This window comes from Pseudorca crassidens, chromosome 10 (genome assembly GCF_039906515.1).
Source record: "Pseudorca crassidens isolate mPseCra1 chromosome 10, mPseCra1.hap1, whole genome shotgun sequence".
NCBI classification, from domain to species: domain Eukaryota; kingdom Metazoa; phylum Chordata; class Mammalia; order Artiodactyla; family Delphinidae; genus Pseudorca; species Pseudorca crassidens.
The window spans coordinates 46,871,283-46,895,117 of NC_090305.1; the positions used below are offsets into that span (position 1 = coordinate 46,871,283).

The 23,835-nt window shown below is 35.2% G+C and overlaps 1 protein-coding gene across 4 annotated transcripts in view; it reads left to right on the plus strand.

The window, feature by feature from the left end:
* Positions 1-23,835, plus strand: part of KHDRBS2 (KH RNA binding domain containing, signal transduction associated 2) — a 739,251-nt gene that overhangs the window by 628,741 nt on the left and 86,675 nt on the right. For all 4 annotated transcript variants that reach the window (XR_010946892.1, XM_067753529.1, XM_067753530.1 and 1 more), the window contains exon 7: positions 2,649-2,731. Coding sequence is in view for 3 of the 4 variants with exons in the window: in XM_067753529.1 (XP_067609630.1) it covers positions 2,649-2,731 (83 nt within the window). In the remaining variant the exon portion in view is untranslated. The remainder of the gene's footprint in view (positions 1-2,648; positions 2,732-23,835) is intronic.

A 23,835-nucleotide genomic window follows, 5' to 3' on the forward strand; every position in this document is an offset into this window, starting at 1 on the left:
GAGATGCAAGCTGAGCTATTTAGTGATGAAATATATTTCTGGAGCAGACTTACACACGGCTTAGAATATTTATACATACACACACACACACACACACATATATATACATACATATATATAGTGAGATAATGTAGGTGGGACAAAATTGGCATATCTAGATGAAGAGTAGTTGAATTCATTGTACTATTATTTAACTTTTCTGTATAATTTAAATTCTTCACCCAAAAAAGTAAAATATAGAAGCTAGTTATGGAGGGAGAGTGAAGCTAAAGAGGAGAGAGAGACAGAGAGAGAGAGAGAGAGAGAGAGAGAGAGAGAATGTAAATATTTCTCTCCAATATACCTCTTAATAGAGTTTACTGAAAGAGATGTTTCAGGAAGAAATGAGAACAAGCAGAAGATGGAATTTGGTAAAAGGGAATTCCATGCAAACAGTGGTGGGTGGGAGGTTTGAGAAAAACTACTCTGCCTTCAGGCCCAGGAGTTCAGAAGTCTAGACCAGTGCAATGATCTGGTCCTGTGGGAGTTGGTCTCTATGAAGCACAAAAGGAAGTGAGAGATTATCTGATGTTTTGGAATATTTGGAAATATTATTGCTAGATTAGGATAACTATTGGGACAATAGAAGACAAATAATTCTAATATAGAAAACCAAGAAAATAGTAAAGTGAATGAGCAATTACTAACTTTAGGAGAAACAAAAAGATATGAAAATAAAACAGAATTATACTAATCTATTTGGATCATTTATGAATAATAATTATTTATTACTCAGTAAGAAGGTAGACATTTACTAGTTAATGAAAAATTATGATGAAACTATATTAGGAAGACAGTTATAGGGAGACATATTGGGAGGAGTCTACAATAGAATTAAATCCTTCACAACATGAATTGCCAGTCAATAGAAAGACCACTAAAATTCATAAATCAAACAACATAAATTTAAACATATTACTTAATAACACAAAAATAAATGCTTAAATACTACTAAAATAATAGATAAAAATGCAAAATGAGAACTGGAAGTTGGAGAGGGACAAGACAAGTGGCTGCTGATTTTTGGACATAAACCTTTCAGTACTCTTTTAAAATAATCTCTATGCAATAGTTTCATATACAAAAATTAAGTTTAGATTAATTTTTTAAAACATCAATAGGAACTTAATTAGAACATTCAAAGATCAAATGGAGAAACTGTTCCATACTGCAGAGCAAAAATATGATGAAATGGAAATCATTAATGGAAAAATACAAGAAAATGAGGTTAGACAGAAAATCTCAAAATAACATTATATAACGGGTAAACCACATGTGGAAGTAATAAAGAAGTAACATTTTTAAAACTTCCTTAAGTTGATGAAAAATATTAGTCTTCAGATTAAATGGACTCAAAAGTCTTAGTCAAAATTAATATGGAAACTTTCACATCTGCACTTTTTTTCTCTTTAAATTTCTGAACACAATGACAGAGACTTGAAAGCCTCCAGATTGAAATGGAATTACAGAATTGGTAGGGTGGGATGGAAGTACATTCCAAGGAAAGCGATACAGCAACAAAGATCCAGAAGCAGAAGAGCTAAAGGTTTTCTCAGAAGTTGAGAGTAATCAAGATGGATGGCTATGATTAAGAATAAAGTCAATGACCACAAAGGGAAATAAAACTAAATCAATGTTTTGCAATGTATAACTGGAGTGTATATTTGCTAGCTTGCTTGCACATTCTAGAATCACAAATCTGCATTAACTTTGTTAGCATGAATTTAGTCAGATAACTAAACCACCACACAACATAATTTTACTCATGAGATTTAAAAGCCATAGAACGCACAACTAAGTGAAAAGTCTTTATTTCATTCCTTTTCCTTCCTCTCTTCCTTCCTTTTCCCTTTTCTTTCTTTCTTCCTTCTTTTCTTCTTTACATTTTCCCTTTCCTTTTTTTCAAACAATAATTACTACATCTTCTTTACTGAGGAATCCAGATTTTAGTTACAATCCTAATTATGACTTTGATTATTATTAAGAAAGAAAAAAATCCCAGTAGGGTTGTAACAAATAGATTAGTGTCACCATTATGTTATCATAATTATTCTTATCTACTCATAGTTTTTCAAAAAATATATATTTTGAAATTTTAAAATTGTTTTCATTAGTATTGCTCAAAATTCTAAATAAATCCAGGAGTAGGTATTGCTACTTCAATGATATGCTGAGTTTAATTATTAAATATTAAAATCTGAGAGATGAAATTTTATTCAATGTTGTATGGAAATTGTTAATCTAGTAAAATATGATGCAGAGTAACCACACATAAAAACTAAATTAAGGTCACCTTATATAAAATCTCAATAATGGGCTTCCCTGGTGGCGCAGTGGTTGAGAGTCCGCCTGCCGATGCAGGGGACGCGGGTTCGTGCCCCAGTCTGGGAAGACACCACATGCCACGGAGCGGCTGGGCCCATGAGCCATGGCCACTGAGCCTGCACGTCCGGAGCCTGTGCTCCACAACGGGAGAGGCCACAACAGTGAGAGGCCTGCATACTACAAAAAAAAAAAAAAAAAAGTGATATAAAATCTCATTAATCAAAAACAGATCATAGTTACTTAAATTGATTGCTAATCCATCTTTCTACCATTTTCTGCCTCAGGGTTATGATGATGGCTATGGGGGTGAATACGATGACCAGACATATGAGACTTATGACAATAGCTATGCCACCCAAGCACAAAGGTAAGGTATACATTGTTTAACACATCCTTCTCAGGATGACTTCTAATTCTGCTATTTTGTTTCTTGTATCTGAATATCAGTTACATTATGTGAAAGTTTCTAGCACTGGGTTTATTCATTGTCCTTCTGAATTATTCAGTTGCTTACTAGACTGTGAGATGTAAAATATAATAATCTTGCAATTGCTAATAATGAAATAGTAGTGTGTTCTTTTAAGACTAGATGATTATCATAACCAATCAACTCATTGAACAAGCTTGTATTTAATAAAAATACTGTTATTTTTAGATATTATTTTGGTGAATTCATAATTAAGATAACAATAAAAACAAAGCACTTGTTCAGTGTGGATTTTTTTCCCCAGAAACATAATTTTCATTTTTAAAACAAAAGATAGGGAAATGTTATTAGTGCTCTAAAAAGAAGAAAATTCTTTAAACATACTATGGAATCAAGAATTCCTTTCCTTTCTTAACTGTGATTTAAAAACTTCCAACAAACAAAAGTCCAGGAACAGACAGTATCACAGGCAAATTCTATCAAACATTTAGAGAACAGTTAACACCTATCCTTCTGAAACTATTCCAAAAAATCTCAGAGGAAGAAACACTCCCAAACTCATTCTGGAGGCCACCAAAACCAGACAAAGATACCACAAAAAAAGAAAATTACAGGCCAATATCACTGATGAACATAGATGTGAAAATCATCTACAAAATACTAGCAAAGCAAATCTAACAATACATTGAAAGAATCATATACCATGATCAAGTGGGATATATCCCAGGAATGCAAAGAATCTTCAGTATACACAAATCAATCAATGTGATACACCATATTAACAAATTAAGGAATAAAAACCATATCATCATCTCAATAGATGCATAAAAAGCTTTTGACAAAATTCAACAACATTTATGATAATAACTCTCCAGAATGTGGGCATAGAGGGAACCTACCTCAACATAATAAATGCCATATATGACAAACCTACAGCTAACATCATACTCAATGGTGAAAAGCTGAAAGCATTTCCTCCAAGATCAGGAACAAGACAAGCATGTCCACCACTCTCACCACTTTTATTCAACATAGTTTTGGAAGTCCTAGCCCTGGCAATCAGAGAAGAAAAGGAAATAAAGGGAATCCAAACTGGAAAAGAAGTAAAACTATCACTGTTTGCAGATGACATGATCAGATATATAGAAAATCCTAAAGATGCTACCAGTAAACTAATAGAGCTCATCAATGAATTTGGTAATGTTGCAGGATACAAAATTAATACACAGAAATCTGTTGCATTTCTATACACTAAGAATGAAAGATCAGAAATAGAAATTAAAGAAACAATCCCACTTATCATCACATCAAAAAGAATAAAATGCCTAGGAATAAACCTACCAAAGGAGGCAAAACACCTGTACTCAGAAAACTATAAGAGGCTGATGAAAGAAATGGATGATGACACAAACAGATGGAAAGATATACCATGTCCTTGGATTGGAAGCATCAATACTAAAAGAAAAAATCTTAAAATTTGTATGGAGACACAAAAGACCTCAAATAGCCAAAGCAATCTTGAGAAAGAAAAATTGAGCTGGAGGAATCAGGTTGTGTGACTTCAGATTATAATACAAAGCTACAGTCATCAAAACAGGATAGTACTGACACAAAAACAGAAACATAGGTCAATAGAACAGGATAAAAAGCCCAGAAATAAATCCACGCACCTATGGTCAATTGATCTACAACTAAGGAGGCAAGACTATGGAGAAAATGGAGAAAAGACAGTCTCTTCAGTAAATGGTGCTGGGAAAACTGAACAGCTACATGTAAAAGAATGAAATTAGAACCTTCTTTAACACCATACACAAAAATAAACTCAAAATGGGTCAAAGGCATAAATGTAAGACCAGATACTATAAAACTCTTAGAGGAAAATATAGGCAGAACACTATATGACATAAATCACAGCAATATCTTTGTCCATCTATTTCCTAGAGTAAGGGAAATAAAAACAAAAATAAACAAATGAAACTTAAAAGCTTTTACACAGCAAAAGAAACCATAAAAAAAATGAAACAACAACCCACAGAATGGGAGAAAATATTTGCAAACGAAGTGAGCAACAAAGAATTAATCTCCAAAATTTACAAACAGCTCACGCAGCTCAATATCAAAAAACAAACAACCCAATTAAAAAATGGGCAGAAGATCTAAATAGACATTTCTCCAAAGAAGACATACAAATGGCCAACAGGCAAATGAAAAGATGCTCAACATCACTAATTATTAGAGAAATTCATATCAAAACTACAATGAGGTATCACCTCACACAGATCAGAATGGCCATCATCAAAAAGTCTACAAACAATAAATGCTGGAGAGAGTGTGGAGAAAAGGGAACTCTCCTCCACTTGTGGTGGGAATGTAAATTGGTGAAGCCACTATACAGAACGTTATGGAAGTTCCTTAAGAAACTAAAAATAGAGCTACCATACGATCCAGCAACACTCCTGGGCATATATCTAGAGAAAACCATGGTTTGAAAGGATACATGCAACACAATATTCATGGCAGCACTGTTTACAATAGCCAAGACATGGAATCAAACTAAATGTCCAATGACAGATGAATGGATAAAGAAGATGTGGCACATATATACAATGGAATATTACTCAGCCATAAAAAGAAATGAAATTGAGTTATTTGTAGTGAGGTGGATGGACCTAGAGTCTGTCATACAGAGTGAAGTAAGTCAGAAAGAGAAAAACAAATACCATATGCTAACACATATATATGGAATCTAAGAAAAAAAAAAAGGTCAGGAAGAACCTAAGGGTAAGACAGGAATAAAGACACAGAACTACTAGAGAATGGACTAGAGGATATGGGGAGGGAGAAGTGTAAGCTGTGACAAAGTGAGAGAGTGGCATGGACATATATACACTACCAAACGTAAAATAGATAGCTAGTTGAAACATAGCACAGGGAGATCAGCTTGGTGCTTTGTTACCACCTAGAGGGGTGGGATAGGGAGGGTGGGAGGGTGGGAGACGCAAGAGGGAAGAGATATGGGAACGTGTGTATGTGTATAGCTGATTCACTTTGTTATAGAGCAGAAACCTAACACACCATTATAAAGCAATTATACTCCAATAAATAGGTTAAAAAAATTTTTAAGTGGTACAAACAAACTTATTTACAAAACAGAAACAGACTCACAGACTTAGAGAATGAACTTATGGTTACCAGGGGCACAGGTGGGAGGGACAAATTGGGAGGTTGGGGTTGACATGTATACACTGTTATATTTAAAATGGATAACCAACAAGGCTGTATAACACAGGGAACTCTGCTTAATATTCTGCAATAACCTAAATGAGAAAAGAATTTGAAAAAGAATATATATAAGTATATGTATAACTGAATCACTTTGCTGTACACCTGAAAATAACACAATGTTGTTAATCAATTCTACTCCAGTAGAAAATAAAAAAAATTTTTTAAGTGAACTACAAGCTCAATATATGAAATTTGGGAGGACACAAACATTCAGTCTATAAAAATCATATTTCTCCAAGCCCATCTTCCTCACTTTTGAGTTCAAACCACCTGCAATCCTTATATAGAAGCAAAATGTTTTCATAAAATATGGTATGAAGGTGGGGGAAGATCATCAAAGATAAAAGTGAATTACAAATGAAAAAAGCAAAAAAAAATTTCTTTCCTTTCTTAATGGATCTCAGAGATTATTGAATAAATTTATATAGGCTCAAAATTTGTGATACTAATGAATTTTTACTTTTTAAAATTTAGATTTATTGAAGTATAATTTACATATGGTACAATTTGCCCATTTAGGGTACAGTTGTATAAGTTTGGCCAATACAAACTATCATGTAACCACCACCAAAATTATGATATAGGACTACTTAATCAGCCCCAAATGTTTCCTTATTGCTCTTTAGACCTCCACCCCAGGCCCTGGGAACCATGGTTCACTTTTTGCCACTATAGTTTTGCCTTTTCTAGAATGTCATATAAGTAGAAACATTACAAAGTGTAGCATTTTCAGTCTGGCTTCTTATGCATTCCATATCTATTCATGTTGTTGTGTGTATTAGTATTCTGTTCCTTTTTATCATGGTGTAGCATTTCATTGTATGGATGTACCACAGTTTCCTCATTCACCAGTTGAAGGACATTTGAGTTATTCCTATATTTTGCTATTATGAATAAAGTTGGCATAAAACAAATACATCTTTAGAAAAATAAATTGCCTAAGTATTTTTTCTGAAAATAAGTTACATATTTCATAGGAAAGGAATCCATGTGATAATTAGTTAAATGATCTGCCCCTATATGTGATTCTCAGAAACCAATAGGACTAATTGTCACAAAAACAAAATCATAACATTGACCATTTACTGATCAACTTATTGGCACCCAAAGAGATATAAATGCATTAAGTAATATTTGGAGGAGAGAACTGGCAAAGAAAGAAACCACTTTAAGGTCATTATGGAGTGTAGGACATCTATACATCATATTGCATAAGTGTGAAATTTTCATGGCCTGGGGGACAGCATAGTGAAAGGGGTGAAAGGGAATTCTATTTAGGGAAACCACTCTAGGCAATTAGAAAAAAAAAAAAAACTAATGTGAACAGATACCTTTAAAGCTCAGCATAAATTCAGATATAATTATGGAAATGAACATTTTACTTTGAGTCTTTGGTTACTTTGTAGCAGGGTAAATAAAAAAGCCAAGAGCTTCTGCTCTCTTAACTGTTCCAGTTACATATTGGAACACAGCACAGCTACTTAGGATGCAGGAAAGTTTTGCGTCACATCACAGACACTAATAGAGTACAGTATGCAAATTGGCTATGTATTTAAAACATTTGTTAATATTTTCAATCAAATTTCTATCTCATCATTATATATTAGTGCATAAAAATAGTGATAATAAAGTTCTGTAACTTGCTTCAGAAACTATTTGGAAGAAACACAATTATCACACTCTACAAGCACTGCTAGAATAGAGTAAAATCATTTCTTGATGTAGCTTTAGAGCTACATTCAATTTGTAGAGATATGGGAATAATTTTCTGAAAGTGAGGAATTTTCTGCATCTTTTTTCTGGTTAGATTTAATTGGGTTTGATTCACCCTAAGGAAAAATTGGGGATTACAATAACTTATCTTGAATATTTGAAAAGTGAATACTAGGATAATTGAACATAATTATGTATAAAATTTAATGGTGTTATAGAATAATCTGGAAAACACATTTTATCTTGATTTAATGAAGTATAATTTATATGTAAAAGTATATTTTCTATGCACTCTGCTACCTTCTCTTTTCCCTTTCTTATCCATTCAATTTTCTGTGACTAAATTCTTCCCATCCTCCTAAACCCACCTCAAAATCCAACTCTTCTGAAAGTCTTTCCTTAATCCTATATTTGTGAATAATCTGTTTCTACCCTGAATTCCAACAGCATCATATCTTTATTTCTCTACGGCACTTTATTTTTCTGTCCTGTGTTGGGATAATTTGTGTATTTGTCCCTTGTCAACCTTAACTTGCCCAGAATCCTAGTCTGATACACCCGCATGTCCCTCACAGCACCTAACATTGAGGCTTTCATAGCGTATGTGCTGAACAGATGATCATTGACTGCATGAATGTCAGACCTAATATGTACCTACATGATGGGGATAAAAAAATAAGAGCTTCATCACTCAAAGAGAATACAATATTCAGAATTTTATGTATCATTTTTACTGACAAAATATATATTTATTTCTGAGATATCTTAGTGCTAAAGCAGAAGGGATAAAGAAAGAACGTCATGAAGTTAGTTACAACAATACTAATACTCTATATTATAATAATTATAAGATGCTATTTTGGTAAAAACATATACTCAATACTAGGATACGGTCTGGCATGCAAGAGGTTCTCAATATTTATTGAATAAATGAATAAAAAATAAATGAATGCATTATTGAATGAATGAAGTTAGCACTATTATTTCAGAAAACTGTGAGGAAAAATGTTTAAATATCATAGTGATTTGTAATAGAAATAGATAAAAACTGAGAAAATTTATTATATAATGAATTAAATATCTACTTTTAGATTACTTCTATTGATCCAATTATGACAACAGAAGATGTAAATAACAGTTTAGTTAAATAAGCACTTATTAAATGATTACTTGTGCCAGAGAATATGCTCACCATACAGTCACAATACATATTTTTCAATTTTTAAATATATTTTAACATTTTCTCCTAATAATTTGTTGGTGGAGGAGTCATATATGCAAGCTGCATGTATGTTTAAATTAAGTAAAACAACTACTATAGAGTAATCAAGTATTAGGAATTAGAAGTGAAAGAAAGTTTATTTTCTACAAGAATCAGTATGGAATTTTTTCTTTTTCAAGTGGTGTTTCTTTAATTGGACTTTTTAAAGTATTATTTGGACTTATGGAGGGAAATGGAGAAAGCTTTTAAAGAAGTGAAATAAAGACAAATATGTGAACATAAAACTTCTCCATCACTTACAAACAATGTATTATTTCAACATTAAAGTGGTCAAATCAGAAGATATACTGATTTAGAAACTTGAAGGTAAAACAATATGTTTTGTGTGACTTAGCAGAACTGAGATAAAAGGAAAAAGGTTAGATAAAAGGGTCTTTAAATGACTAGTTTGTCAGCACAAGTGAATACAGAATTTGTGGAAATTATAAAGTAGGATCTGGCAGGTGCCTAAATGGAATAATTATTTCATCTTTAATAGAGAGTCTAAAGGAAGTTCACAAGGTAACAACCCTACAAAGGTTCACCGAGAGTTCAGAAACTATAACAACTTTAATTAATCCCCAGTTGTCTTGTAAGGTGTTGATAGTTGTGGAAAATTTCAAATGGATCAGAAAAGGGACTTTGCTGAAAATTCCTTAGGAGGCAGCTCAACTAAATGACACATTAAAGACTGGTAAAGATGACAATGATATGAGGTGTCTCTGACCATCTTTTTCTCTTGCTCTGTGTCTATGAGGAGAAAAAGTAATGAAATAGACTGATGAGTTTATTATGCAACTTTCAAATTGCAGGGCAGTCTTTGGCTTATGACAAGTTACATCCTGTGATCAACACCTTTAATTGGACCAAATATTAAATTCGGTTCATGTTCTGATATCCTATTTTTTTATGTACTGCTCAAAGTCATTAACATTTTCAGAGATCAATCTTCTAAAATCACATAAATTCTCAAGTCTTTACCAACAAATTGTTTCTTTTCAATGCAAGACTCTATACCAATCCAAATCATAAACGTAGAAAAAAGTGACTTTCATGTACTTAAAGACAAATAGTAATATTGCAAATGAAAGTCAAAAGACCAATTCTGATCTTTGATTCTTACAGGATTTTAACTTGGATGTGAAATATTAAGAATTTGTAATTTTCCAATTTAAATTTCTAACTGCAGATTTGTAATAGACAAATATCAAAAAGGAAGGCTTCACTTTCCTGGAAGCATGAATCAGGTGTGTGACTCACACAACCTGGAAAATAATCCTCTCTTCTGTATGTTAATGGAGGAATGTGCTAGGGGGAGGAAAGATAAAGGTCCTTCTGTATATAAGGCAGTAGTTCCCAAAGTTTTCTAGAATGAAGACTGTCTTGGAATATCTGTAATTGTCAGGGTCTACACAGCAGGTGAAAAATGAAACTCTTAAATTAGGATAATTTGAAGAGAGTTTAATAATGGAACTCTTTTCAGAGTATAAGGAAACCACAAGGGAAAATGTAGTGCCCAGGGCTAGTATCCCTGGGGCAATGTGTTTATCACCAAAAACTAGGAATGGAAGGAAGATAGAAAGCTGTCAAAGAGACCTTCTGACAGAGAAAGAGGCCTCTCCTTTGAAAGAGAATGGTAGCGGAGGCCAGCCCACAAAGAGGAATCTCAGGAGTTAATACCCCGACCTCACTTTTTTCCCATTGGCTGAACACATTAGGAGGCAAAGGACAAGAAATTGAGTAGATGGAGTTGCCATTAGTCATTCCAGGTATAGAGCAGGCTGGAGAGAAGGGTGGAAGTGGGAAGGCAAATGGAAAGAGGTCCTGCACAACATCCAAAATAATTATCAAACCTCAGTGACCAGTCATTGTACATATTAGTGTCAGTTGCTTGAAGATATAAAAAATGACATACATTTGCTATGGAAACAGCAGTGCTTTTAAATTAATTTGTATTTCATTAATGAGAAAGCATTTATAATAAAAAAGTTACAATATACATGAACATATAAATATATATTTTTGAAGAGATAGCTTCTTGGACACCCTGACATAAATTAGGTCCTTGAGGGTCAGAGCCCCCACAGCGGGAAACACTGCTCTGTTGTTCAGAGGCTGCTTGGCCCTAATGATTTCATGGTAACTAGCATTAGTTTTGTGCTGGCCGCTATGCTAATTGTTTAGGCTATTTATCTCATTTAATCCTTGCAATAGCATTTGAGGCAGAGAAAAATTGAAGCTTAAAAATATTAAATGACTTTCTCATGTTCATTCAAGTAGTAAACATTGGCTTCAAAATCACATTTGTTAATTCCAGAGGCCTCAGACTTCAAGACTAATAAATACTGTCTGAAAAATCTAAATAGATTTATTCATTCAACAGACTTGTTATATACCTGAACAATCCAGAGGGAATATAATATAATATAATGTAATAAGAATGTAGTGAGTTATATGCATGCTTTTCAAAGGTCTCTGACCAAAGGATACATCTAGGCAGGAAAAAAAAAAAGAAATTACTTAACTATTTATTTTAGGTGATAAGTTTAATGTGAGCCCTTGTATTTGATACTAAGAGTCTACAAAAACAATTCTAATGTAAACTTACATATAAGGCACTGCAGTTACCCAGTAATTTAATAATAGTTGTAATATAACATCTTGTCCTATTCATTTAAGTGTCACAAGTTGCTATAAAGTGATTCACCCTCATTTCGTGATTCAATTCTCTTATGCCTCAAGCTATAGTCAATGATGAGATTGAATTTGCAGATGGTTATTGGATGTGAGATATTTTCCCATAGTTAATCTACTAGTTCAGTTTGTGACTTTCTCACACATCCACAGACCTCTGCACAAATAGTGGATTTGGTATTATTTGAAGATAGCTTAACAGAGTGGGAATTCAGCTCTTGATGCACACTATTCTTTTTTTATTCTCATTTGACATACTTATTTTAAGTATCTAAGTTAACTGTTAGTTTTAGAAAGAAACAATGTGTTTCTTCAAATTATTCATTAGGCGTTCATTGTATTTGTTGATTCTTTGTTAATTTAAAGTTAATTTTGATGACATCTTAACTGCTTGCCTAAATAGTCAACTTGTATTTAAAAATATACATTAAGGGGAGACCTTCAAGATGGTTGAGGAGTAAGAGGTGGAGATCACTTTTCTTCCCACAAATACATCAGAAATACATCTACATGTGGAACAAATCCTACAGAACACTTACTGAATGCTGACAGAAGACCTCAGGCTTCCCAAAAGGAAAGAAACTACCCATGTACCTGGGTAGGGCAAAAGAAAAAACAGAGACAAAAGAATAGGGATGGGACCTGCACCTCTGGGAGGAAGCTGTGAAGGAGGAAAAATTTCCACACACTAGGAAGCCCCTTCACTGGTGGAGATGGGGGGTGGTGGAGGGGAAGCTTCAGAGCCACAGAGGACAGTGCAGCAACAGGGGTGCAGAGAGCAAAGTGGAGAGATTCCCGCACATAGGATCGGTGCTGACCAGCATTCACGAGCCTGAGAGGCTTGTCTGCTCACCTACCAGGGCAGGTGGGGGCTGGGAGCTGGGGATCTGGCTTCGGAGGTCAGATCCCAGGGAGAGGACTGGGGTTGGCTGCATGAACACAGCCTGAAGGGGGCTAGTGCACCACATGTAGCTGAGGGGGAGTCCAGGAAAAAGTCTGGAACTGCCTAACAGGCAAAAGACCATTGTTTCAGGGTGCACAAGGAGAGGGGATTCAGAGCACTGCCTAAACTAGCTCCAGAGACAGACGGGAGCTGCGGCTACCAGTACAGACATCAGAGACAGGCATGAAATGCTAAGGCTGCAGCTGCAGCCACCAAGAAGCCTGTGTGCAAGCACAGGTCACTATCCACACCTCCCCTCCTGGGAGCCTGTGCAGCCCGCCACCATCAGGGTCCCGTGATCCAGGGAAAACTTCCCCGGCAGAACACACAGTGCACCTCAGGCTGTTGCAATGTCACACTGGCTTGTGCCACAGCAGGCTAGCCCTGCATTCCATACCCCTCCTTCCCCGTGGGGTGTGAGTGACCCAGAGCCCCCTAATCAACTGCTCCTTCAAATGTGTCCTGTCTGGGTGGGAACAGACACCCTCAGGTGACCTACATGCAGAGGCGGGGCCAAATCAAAAGCTGAACCACAAGAGGTGTGTGAACAGAGAAGAGAAAGGGAAATTTCTCCCAGCAGCCTCAGAAGCAGTGGATTAAATCTCCACAATCAACTTAATGTACTCTGCATCTCTGGAATACCTGAATAGACAACGAATCATCCAAAAATCAAGATGGTGGATTCTGGGAGCAACTGTAGACTTGGGGTTTGCTTTCTGCACGGAATTTGTTCTGGTTTTATGTTTATCTTAGTTTAGTATTTAGAGTTTATTATCATTGGTAGATTTCTTTATTGATTTGTTTTCTCTCTTCCTTTTATATATATAGAGAGAGATATATACATTTCATTCCTTTTTCTATTTTTTGTGAGTGTTTATCTGTCTGCTTCTTTGTGGGATTTTGTCTGTATAGCTTTGCTTTAGCATTTGTCCTAGGGTGCTCTCTGTACATTTGTTGTTGTTTTTTTTTTTTTTTTTGCTTTAGTAAATTTTTTAGCACTTGTTATCACTGGTGGATTTGTTTACTGGTTTGGTTGCTCTCTTTCTTTACTTTTTTTTTAATTTTTAATAATTTTTTAATTTTTATAAGTTTATTTTACTTTATTTTATTTATTTTTTCTTTTTCTACCTTTCCTTCTGAGGCATGTGGCTAACAGTGTCTTGGTACTCCAGCCAGGTGTCAGGCCTGTGCCTCTGAGGTGCAAGAGCCAAGTTCAGACATTGGTCCACCAGAGACCTCCTGACTCCATGAAATATCAAATGGCAAAAGGTCTCCCAGAGACCTCCATCTCAACATTAAGACCCAGCTCACTCAACGACCAGCAAGCTATAATGCTGGACACCCTATACCAAACAACTAGCAAGACAGGAGCACAACCACACCCATTAACAGAGGGGCTGCCTAAAATCATAATAAGTCCACAAACACCCCAAAACATACCACCAAACGTGGACCTGCCCACCAGAAAGACAAGATCCAGCCTCATCCACCAGAACGCAGGCACCAGTCCCCTCAACCAGGAAACCTACAGAACTTACTGAGCCAACCGTAGCCACTGGGGGCAGACACCAAAAACAATGGGAACTGTGAACCTGCAGCCTGTGAAAAGGAGACCCCAAACACAGTAAGTTAAGCAAAAAGAGATGAGTAAGAAACACACAGCAGATGAAGGAGCAAGGTAAAAACCCATCACACTAAACAAATGAAGAGTAAATAGGCAGTCTACCTGACAAAGAATTCAGAGTAATGATAGTAAAGATGATCCAAATCTTGAAAACAGAATGAAGAAAATACAAGAAACATTTAACAAGGACCTAGAAGAACTAAAGAGCAAACAATGATGAACAACACAATAAAAGAAATTAAAAATTATCTAGAAGGAGTCAATAGCAGAATAACTGAGGCAGATGAATGGATAAGTGACCTGGAAGATAAAATAGTGGAAATAACTACCACAGGGCAGAATAAAGAAATAAGAAGGAAAAGAATTGACTACAGTATCAGAGACTTCTGGGACTACATTAAATACACTAACATTTGAATTACAGGGGTCCCAGAAGAAGAGAAAAAAGGAAAGGAACTGAGAAAATATTTGAAGAGATTATAGTTAAAACTTCCCTAATATGGGAAAGGAAATAGTCAATCAAGTCCAGGAAGCACAGAGAGTACCATACAGGATAAATCCAAGGAGAAACATGCCAAGACACATATTAATCAAACTATCAAAAATTAAACACAAAGAAAAAATAGCAAAAGCACCAGGGAAAAACAACAAATAACATACAAGGGAATCCTCATAAGGTTAACAGTTGATATTTCAGCAGGAAACTCTGCAAGCCAGAAGGGAGTGACAGGACATATTTAAAGTGATGAAAGGGAACAAGCTACAACCAAGATTACTATACCCAGCAAGAATCTCATTCAGATTCAATGGAGAAATAAAAACCTTTAGAGACAAGGAAAAGCTAAGAGAATTCAGCACCACAAAACCAACTTTACAACAAATGCTAAAGGAACTCCTCTAGGCAGGAAACACAAGAGAAGTCAAAGACTTACAATAACAAACCCAAAACAATTAAGAAAATGGTAATAGGAACATACATATCGATAACTACCTTAACTGTAAATGGATTAAATGCTCCAAGCAAAAGACATAGACTGGCTGGATGGATACAAAAACAAGACCCATATTTATTCTGTCTACAAGAGACCCACTTGACACACTGAAAGGGAGGGGATGGAAAAAAATATTCCATGCTAAAGGAAATCAAAGAAAGCTGGAGTACCAATTCTCATATCATACAAAATAGATTTAAAATAAAGACTATTACAAGAGACAAAGAAGGACACTACATAATGATCAAGGGATCAATCCAAGATGAAGATATCACACTTGTAAATATTTATCCACCCAGCATACGACCACCTCAATACATAAGGCAAATGCTAACAGCCATAAAGGGAAATTGACAGTAATACAATCATAGTAGGGCACTTTAATACCCCTCTTTCAACAATGGACAGATCATCCAAAATGAAAAGAAATAGGAAACACAAGCTTTAAATGACACATTAAACAAGATGGACTTCATTGATATTTATATGACATTCCATCTAAAAACAAGAAAATATACTTTCTTCTCAAGTGCTCATGGAACATTCTCCAGGATAGATGATCATATCTTGGGTCACAAATCAAGCCTTTGAAAATTTAAGAAAATTGAAATTGTATCAAGTATCTTTTCTGACCACAATGCTATGGGTCTAGATAAAATTATAGGAAAAAATCTGTAAAGAATACAATCAAATGGAGGCTAAACAATACACTACTAAATAATCAAGAGATCACTGAAGAAATAAAGAGGAAATCAAAAGATGTCTAGAAACAAATGACAATGAAAACACAACAACCCAAAACCTATGGGATGCAGCAAAAGCACTTCTAAAAGGGAAGTTTATAGCAATACAATCCTACCTCAAGAAACAAGAAACATCTCAAATAGACAACCTAGACTTACACCTAAAGCAACTAGAGAAAGAAGGACAATAAATCCTGAAGTTAGCAAAAGGAAAGAAATCATAAAAAGCAGATCAGAAATAAATGAAACAGAAATGAAAGAAACAAAAACAAAGATCAAAAAAATTAAAAGCTGGCTCTTTGAGAAGATAAACAAAATTGATAAACCATCAGCCAGACTCATCAAGAAAAACAGGGAGAAGACATATCAATAGAATTAGAAATGAAAAAGGAGAAGTAAAAACTGACACTGCAGAAATACAAAGGATCATGACAGATTACAACAAGAAATTATATGCCAATAAAATGGACAATATGGAAGACATGGACAAATTCTTAGAAAAGCACAAACTTCCAAGACTGAACCAGGAAGAAATAGAAAATATAAACAGATCAATCACAAGCACTGAAATTGAGACTGTGATTAAAAATAGTTCAACAAACAAAAGCCTAGGACCAGATAGCTTCAAAGGCAAATTCTATCATACATTTAGTGAAGCTCAACACCTATCCTTCTCAAACTCTTCCGAAATATACAAGGGAGAGCAATACTCCCAAACTCCTTCTATAAGGCCAACATCACCCTGATATGAAAACCAGACAAAGATGCCACGAAGAAAGAAAACTACAGGTCAATATCACTGATGAACATAGATGCAAACCTCCTCAACAAAATACTAGCAAACAGAATCCAACAGCACGTTAAAAGGATCATACACCATGATCAAGTGGGGTTTATCTCAGGAATACAAGGATTCTTCAGTATACAGAAATCAATCAATGTGATGCACATATTAACAAATTGAAGGAGAAAAACCATATGATCATGTCAATAGATGCAGAACAAGCTTTTGACACAATTCAACACCATTTATGATAAAAACCCTACAGAAAGTAGGCATAGAGGGAACCTACCTCAACAAAATAAAGGCCATATATGACAAATCGACAGCCAACATCATCCTCAATGGTGAAAAACTGAAACCATTTCCTCTAAGATCAGGAACAAGACAAGGTTGCCGACTCTCACTATTAATATTCATCATAGTTTTGAAGTTTTAGCTACAGTAATCAGAGAAGAAAAAGAAATAAAAGTAATCCAAATTGGAAAAGAAGAAGTAAAGTGGCACTGTTTGCAGATGACATGATACTATATAGAGAGAATGCTAAACTTGCTACCAGAAAACTACTAGAGCTAATCAATGAATCTGGTAAACTAGCAGGATACAAAATTCATGAACAGAAATCTCTTGCATTCCTATACCCTAATGATGAAAAATCTGAAAGAGAAATTAAGGAAACTCCTATTTACCATTGCAGCAAAAAGAATAAAATACCTAGGAATAAACCTACTTAAGGAGACAAAAGACCTGTATGCAGGAAGCTATAAGACACTAAAGAAAGAAATTTAAGATGATACAAACAGATGGAGAGATTTACCATGTTCTAGGATTGGAAGAATCAACATTGTGAAAATGACTATACTACCCAAAGCAATCTACAGATTCAATGCAATCCCTATCAAACTACCAATGGCATTTTTCACAGAACTAGAACAAAAAATTTCACAATTTGTATGGAAACACAAAAGACCCCTAATAGCCAAAGCAATCTTGTGAAAGAAAGACAGAGCTGGAGGAATCAGGCCCCCAGACTTCAGACTATACTACAAAGCTACAGTATTCAAAACAGTATGGTACTGGCACAAAAACAGATGGATAGATCAATGGAACAGGATAGAAAGCCCAGAGATAATCGCAGGCACATATGGTCACTTCATTTTTGATAAAAGAGGCAAGAATGTACAATGGAGAAAAGACAGCCTCTTTAATAACTGGTGCTGGGAAAACTGGACAGCTACGTGTAAAAGAATGAAATTAGAACACTCCCTAACACCATACACAAAAGTAAACTCAAAATGGATTAAAGACCTAAATTTAAGGCCAGACACTGTAAAACTCTTAGAGGAAAACATAGGCAGAACACTCTATGATGTGAATCACAGCAAGATCCTTTTTGACCCACCTCCTAGAGAAATGGAAATAAAACCAAAAATTAACAAATGGGACCTAATGAAACTTAAAAGTTTTTGCACAGCAAAGGAAAACATAAACAAGATGAAAAGACAACCCTCAGAATGGTAAAACATATTTGCAAATGAAGCAACTGACAAAAGATTAATCTCCAGAATGGATAAAGAAGATGTGGCACACATATACAATGCAATATTACCCAGCCATAAACAGAAACGAAATTGAGTTATTTGTAGTGAGGTGGATGGACCTAGAGTCTGTCATACTGAGTGAAGTAAGTCAGAAAGAAAAAAACAACTACCGTATGCTAATGCACATCTATGGAATCTAAAAAAAAAAAAAGTAATAATGCTTCTGTTGAACCTAGGGGCAGGACAGGAATAAAAATGCAGACATAGAAAATGGACTTGAGGACATGGGGAGTGGGAAGGGTAAGCTGGAATGAAGTGATAAAGTGGCATGGAGATATATACACTATCCAATGTAAAATAGATAACTAGTGGGAAGCAGCCCCAGAGTCGCATAGCTGCATAGAACGAGGAGGTCAGCTCTGTGCTTTGTGACCACTTAGATGAGTGGGTTAGGGAGGGTGAAAGGGAGATGCAAGAGGGAGGAGATATGGGGTTATATCTATATGTATAGCTGATTCACTCTGTTATAAACAGAAACTAAGACACCATTGTAAAACAATTATACTCCAATAAAGATGTTAAAAATAAATAAGTAAAAAATAAAAATATACATTAAAGTACGTTTTGTAAGACTCTAATAAGAAGAGTTAGAAAAATCATTTTCCCTGATCTTTTGAATGACAAGTTGCCAATAGAACTTAAGGGAGACTTCCCTGGTGGTCCAGTGGTTAAGACTTCACCTTCCAATGCAGGGAGTGCAGGTACCGTCCCTGATTGGGGAGCTTAGATCCCACATACCTCGCAGCAAAAAACCAAAACATAAAGCAGAAGCAATATTGTAACAAATTCGATAAAGAATTTTTTAATACATTAAAAAAAGAACTTAAAGAAGTGTCCAGTTAGTAACTGAAACCTGCTCAATTATTTACTGAGATCAGGACATGACAGCATTTCTCCTCAGTAAATTCGTTTAGATCTGTAGACACCCCTCAACAGGAAACAGGAAAGTATTAGGCAAATCACATACAATCAGAGCTTCAGAAATGGGTAGTGTTAGATCACCTCAGACTCTTGAAGGACCTGACATGTTGCAAAAGGCCTAGTGTTAAGGCAAGTTAAAGACCCCAACATGAAGTTTAGTTCCACCAAAAGAAAGAAATATATTTAACAGATAGTTAATCAACATACTTAAGGGTCATGAATGTTCATGAATGTATGTAACTATCAAGGTATTAAAATAAGCCTGTGGTAAACTGGAAAGTGTGTGCCCTGCCTAAAGCAACTATCTTCTGCTCAACTTTAGGATATTGTAGCCATGTAGTCCACATTCGGTAAAGGGCCTAGTAGTGTTCTTTTTTTTCCCCCAAAGAAAATCTGGAAATCTAGCTTTTCTTGTTACTATTCCTACATAGCAAACCACCTCAAAACCAAGTGGTACAAGTTAACCATCTTTATTATGCTTGAGGATTTTGTGCATCAGGAATGTTAACAAGGCACAATAGGCGTGACCTTTTCTACTTTCCTATGTCTGGGGCCTCAGCTGGGAAGTCTAAAAAGGTAAGGTTAATTCAATGGCTGGGAGCTGGAATCATCTGGAGGTTCTTCTCCTAGCAGTTGATGCAAGATGTCAGTTGATATCTTAATTGGAACTGCTGTTTGGAATACTCATGCTTAGTGCTCTCCATGTCACGTAGTCTTCCTCATAGCATGGCAGGTCAGAGCAGCATATATAAGTATTCCAAAGAACAAAATAGAAGTTACATTGCCTTTTATGACTTAGCCTCATCCTTGTTTGTTACTTGTTAGTTACAAGCAAGTCACAAGTCCAGCCAGATTCAAGAGAAGGGGTGTTAGCCATCACCATACAATGGTTACTGGCATGGTTCAAGGATGAAAAATTTTATTGTGGACATTTTCAGAAAATATAGCTTGACACATCATGTTTTCCTAATTTTTACATGCTGGCAACTAATGTTTTTAAATTAAACACTTTAGAGACTAGTGTTAAGTAGCCATGGCCATTTTTTCTAAATTCTGCTCTATGCCAAATAATCAAGATAGAGAAGAAGTCATATCCAGAAAATGCTTCCAAGGGCACAGTAACACGGAGTCCTTCAAAACGGCTAACTGAGAGCAGTATATGGTCTGTTCACAGATGTTCTAAAATCCAGGAGTGGTCTATTTGGAGACGATTAGGGAAGATAGACATGCAAATAAATGCATAGCATGTAATGAGTACTATGCTAGAAGGATGTGCCAGAGGATTTGAGAGTACGTAGGAGGCCATCTAACTGTAGGGTTAAGAAAAAGTACCAAAAGTCTTCTCAGAAGAACTGATGCCAAGCTGCCATTTAACCAGGGAAATAAATTTTATTCAGGCAAGTTTATCCTTGTGTGCAAAGACAAAGAAATGAAAATATGATTTATTAGTAAAGGATCACATGTCCTTCAGGTGAGATTATAAAATAGTTGGGAGTGGCAGGGCATTTAGCTAATATGATAGAAAGGGAACAGGAAAGCCTGGATATGGCACATAGAAATAAGAAAAGAATGGTATTTGGTTAGAATTTGGGTTTGTCATCAAATCTAGAAGTTAGTCAACTTTGGAGAAAATTATGATCATCCTTTTTCCACATCAGGCTGATTTGGTCATTTACGGTCAGTAGGTTCTCCATTTGTTGCTATTTTGCCCCTTTCCTGAAAAACGTTTGTGTTCTTTCATTGCTTTATTTGGTTTCTTAGTCAATTTGCACTTAAAAGAAAACGAAAACAAAAACCTTCCAGGTCTTGATCTTTTGCACTTTCACACTAGTAATGAAAGAAGGGAGATATTTCTCTTGTAATACCATGGTCAAGATAAAAAAATGTGGATCTGTGAACTTTGTTATAGGGTGGGAACACCAAAAACAAAACACTTTTGATCCTGGGAAGACTTCAGAAAAGGGAATAGAATTTATCTCAGATGAACGTGAAATAGAGTTAAAATAAGATATAGATATTATTCATTTTTCATAATTAGTATAGTATTTGCAATATCTTATTTTACTGTTTCATTAAATGTGTTTATTAAGGACTTGCTGTTTTCTAGGTGCTGGAAGTAGAATAGTAAACAATTTGGTGCATCTAAATACAGGTTCACAATCCTATAGTTGCAATTCTGTGAACCAGATGTTTCATATTCAGAATTGTTTGTATTTTAAAAAGGCAATACAGTGCATGTACTATATATTGCATATCACCCCCAGTGACATCTAGGCCAAAAATATATTATTGTATTGAAATATGAATAACTAAACTTAGCAGGATATAAATGGCTCTAAATAGATTCTTATTTTAGGTCAGAATTTTGTTACTTAATGATTTCACACACCCAATTAAAGAAAAAAATTTTGATGTCAAAGCTCTTGGATTTAGAATTCAAGTGTAATTGTGGACTTGTATTCTTATATTGTATAATATTTAGTAATATTGAATTATAGGAGATGTGGCAAAGAGGCAAGAGAAGAGTCCGAAGGGCTAGTCAAGGAACACTTGACCATTTCTAAAGATAGTAAGACTCTAATAATAATAATAATAATAGCCAGAATACAGAGAAGTTGCTATGTGCAGATGCCTCTATTAGGTACTGCATAAATATTAGTGAATGAGGTGGATAGTTTTATCTTCATGTTGTAAATAAACTAAGACTCAGAATGTTTACCTTTCCCAGGACTTTATAGTTTAATAGTCAAAAGATCCAAGTTTTGAACTGATTCCTGTTCAATTCCAAAGACTGGACCCTTATTCTAATGCCATATTGTTTCCCTTTAACTCCAGTTTTTAAACATTTCAGCTTATTAGGAAACTCTTAAACTGAAGTAACATCTCCTATCCTGTAATCTCTATTTATATTCACTGATCACTAGTTGGCTTTGTGAAGCTACACATAGTGAATCTAGCTTTCTTCCACATTTCAGCCTTTCTTTATGAAGATAATGTTCCTCTAATGATATCCAATCCAGGGTGTAGCAGAGTGCATTCTTGACTACAGTTCTTCACACCTCCTGTGTTCACACCCTTTGCTGTGTGATTTTTCAGGCCTTCTCAAAAAAGTGGCAGAATACGTTTTCCTGATTCCTCACCATCATGTATCTTGCTTTGACTAACAGAATAATGACATTTCTAAGCCTAGACCTTAAGAGGACTGTGTGTTTCCCACTTGCCCTCTTGTTGCTGTGATAGAAAAGCTTCCCCAGGTAACTGCTGTGCCCTTAGTCTGAGCTCCAGAGTGAACACACACAGCCCAGACCTCAGGGAGGCAAAGCCCAGCCGCACACACAACTTGGAACAGAGCTCCCAACAAGTCCAGCCTAGGGGCAGCAAACCTCCAGCCAAGCCAAAACACAAGAGCTAAATAATTGCTTATTTTTGTGTAAAGCTAACATTTTATGATTGTTTGTTAAGCAATATTATCGTACCAGTAACACGCCAGTATCCAGGATGAATGCCCACCACACAGGCATGTTTTCCTCAATTGTTCTTTGTGTATCATGATTCTTATTTCACCAAATACCCTAGTTGTTCTCTTCTGAAAACATTCTTGTTGTCCAAGTGTTCATCTTAAAGTGTGGCACAGTGATCTTGAGGTACATTTTATTAGATGAGAGTTGACTGGTACAAAGAAATGATGTTATTATATCCTGTGCTTTTTGCTTTAAAGCTCTTCAACATCATCTGACCATGTGGCTTTCCTAAGTGGCTATGTCACATTACTGGGTTTTATTGAATTTGTTTTCAACTGAAAACCTAGGTTCTTTCTAAATGAACTGTTGTTGAGCCAGTTCTAACACCATCCTGCATCTTTGGAATTAATTTTTTTTAATAAATGCAGAAATGTACATTGATCTCTGTGACTGTTAACCTTGCTTTTAGCCTTCTGTTGTTGATTTTTAGCTACTTTTTTGAACACTAATTCTTAAAACCAGCATATTAGTTATACTTCCTAGCACATCTTGTATTACTTTATTAAGTACTTTTCAAAAAGATTTGGAAAAACATACGGTGCCAAGGACAAAAATTCAGTAACACACTTTAAGTTGACATTGACCACTAATTAAAACTCCATGAGAACAATTGTAGACATAGCCACGAAACTACATGGCTGTATTGTCAAGTACCTTACAAATTATTCACAAAGAAATTATGTAGTATTTTAAAACTACTCATTCATTTATTCAATGAACAGTCATTAAACATTACTCTTCTGGAACTATGTATTCAGAACAAATAACATTGCTTAGACGTTGATTTATTCACAATTAGTGTAGGTATTTTTTGTTTGTTTCTTTGTTTGTTTACAAAGTGTGACCCTGGACTTCTGCATCAGAAACACCTATAAGTGAAATAACAGATTTCTGGGCCCCTGCTGAGGCCAGCTGATTCAGAATATGAAGAATGGGGCTCATAATATGCTCATACTGTGCATTTT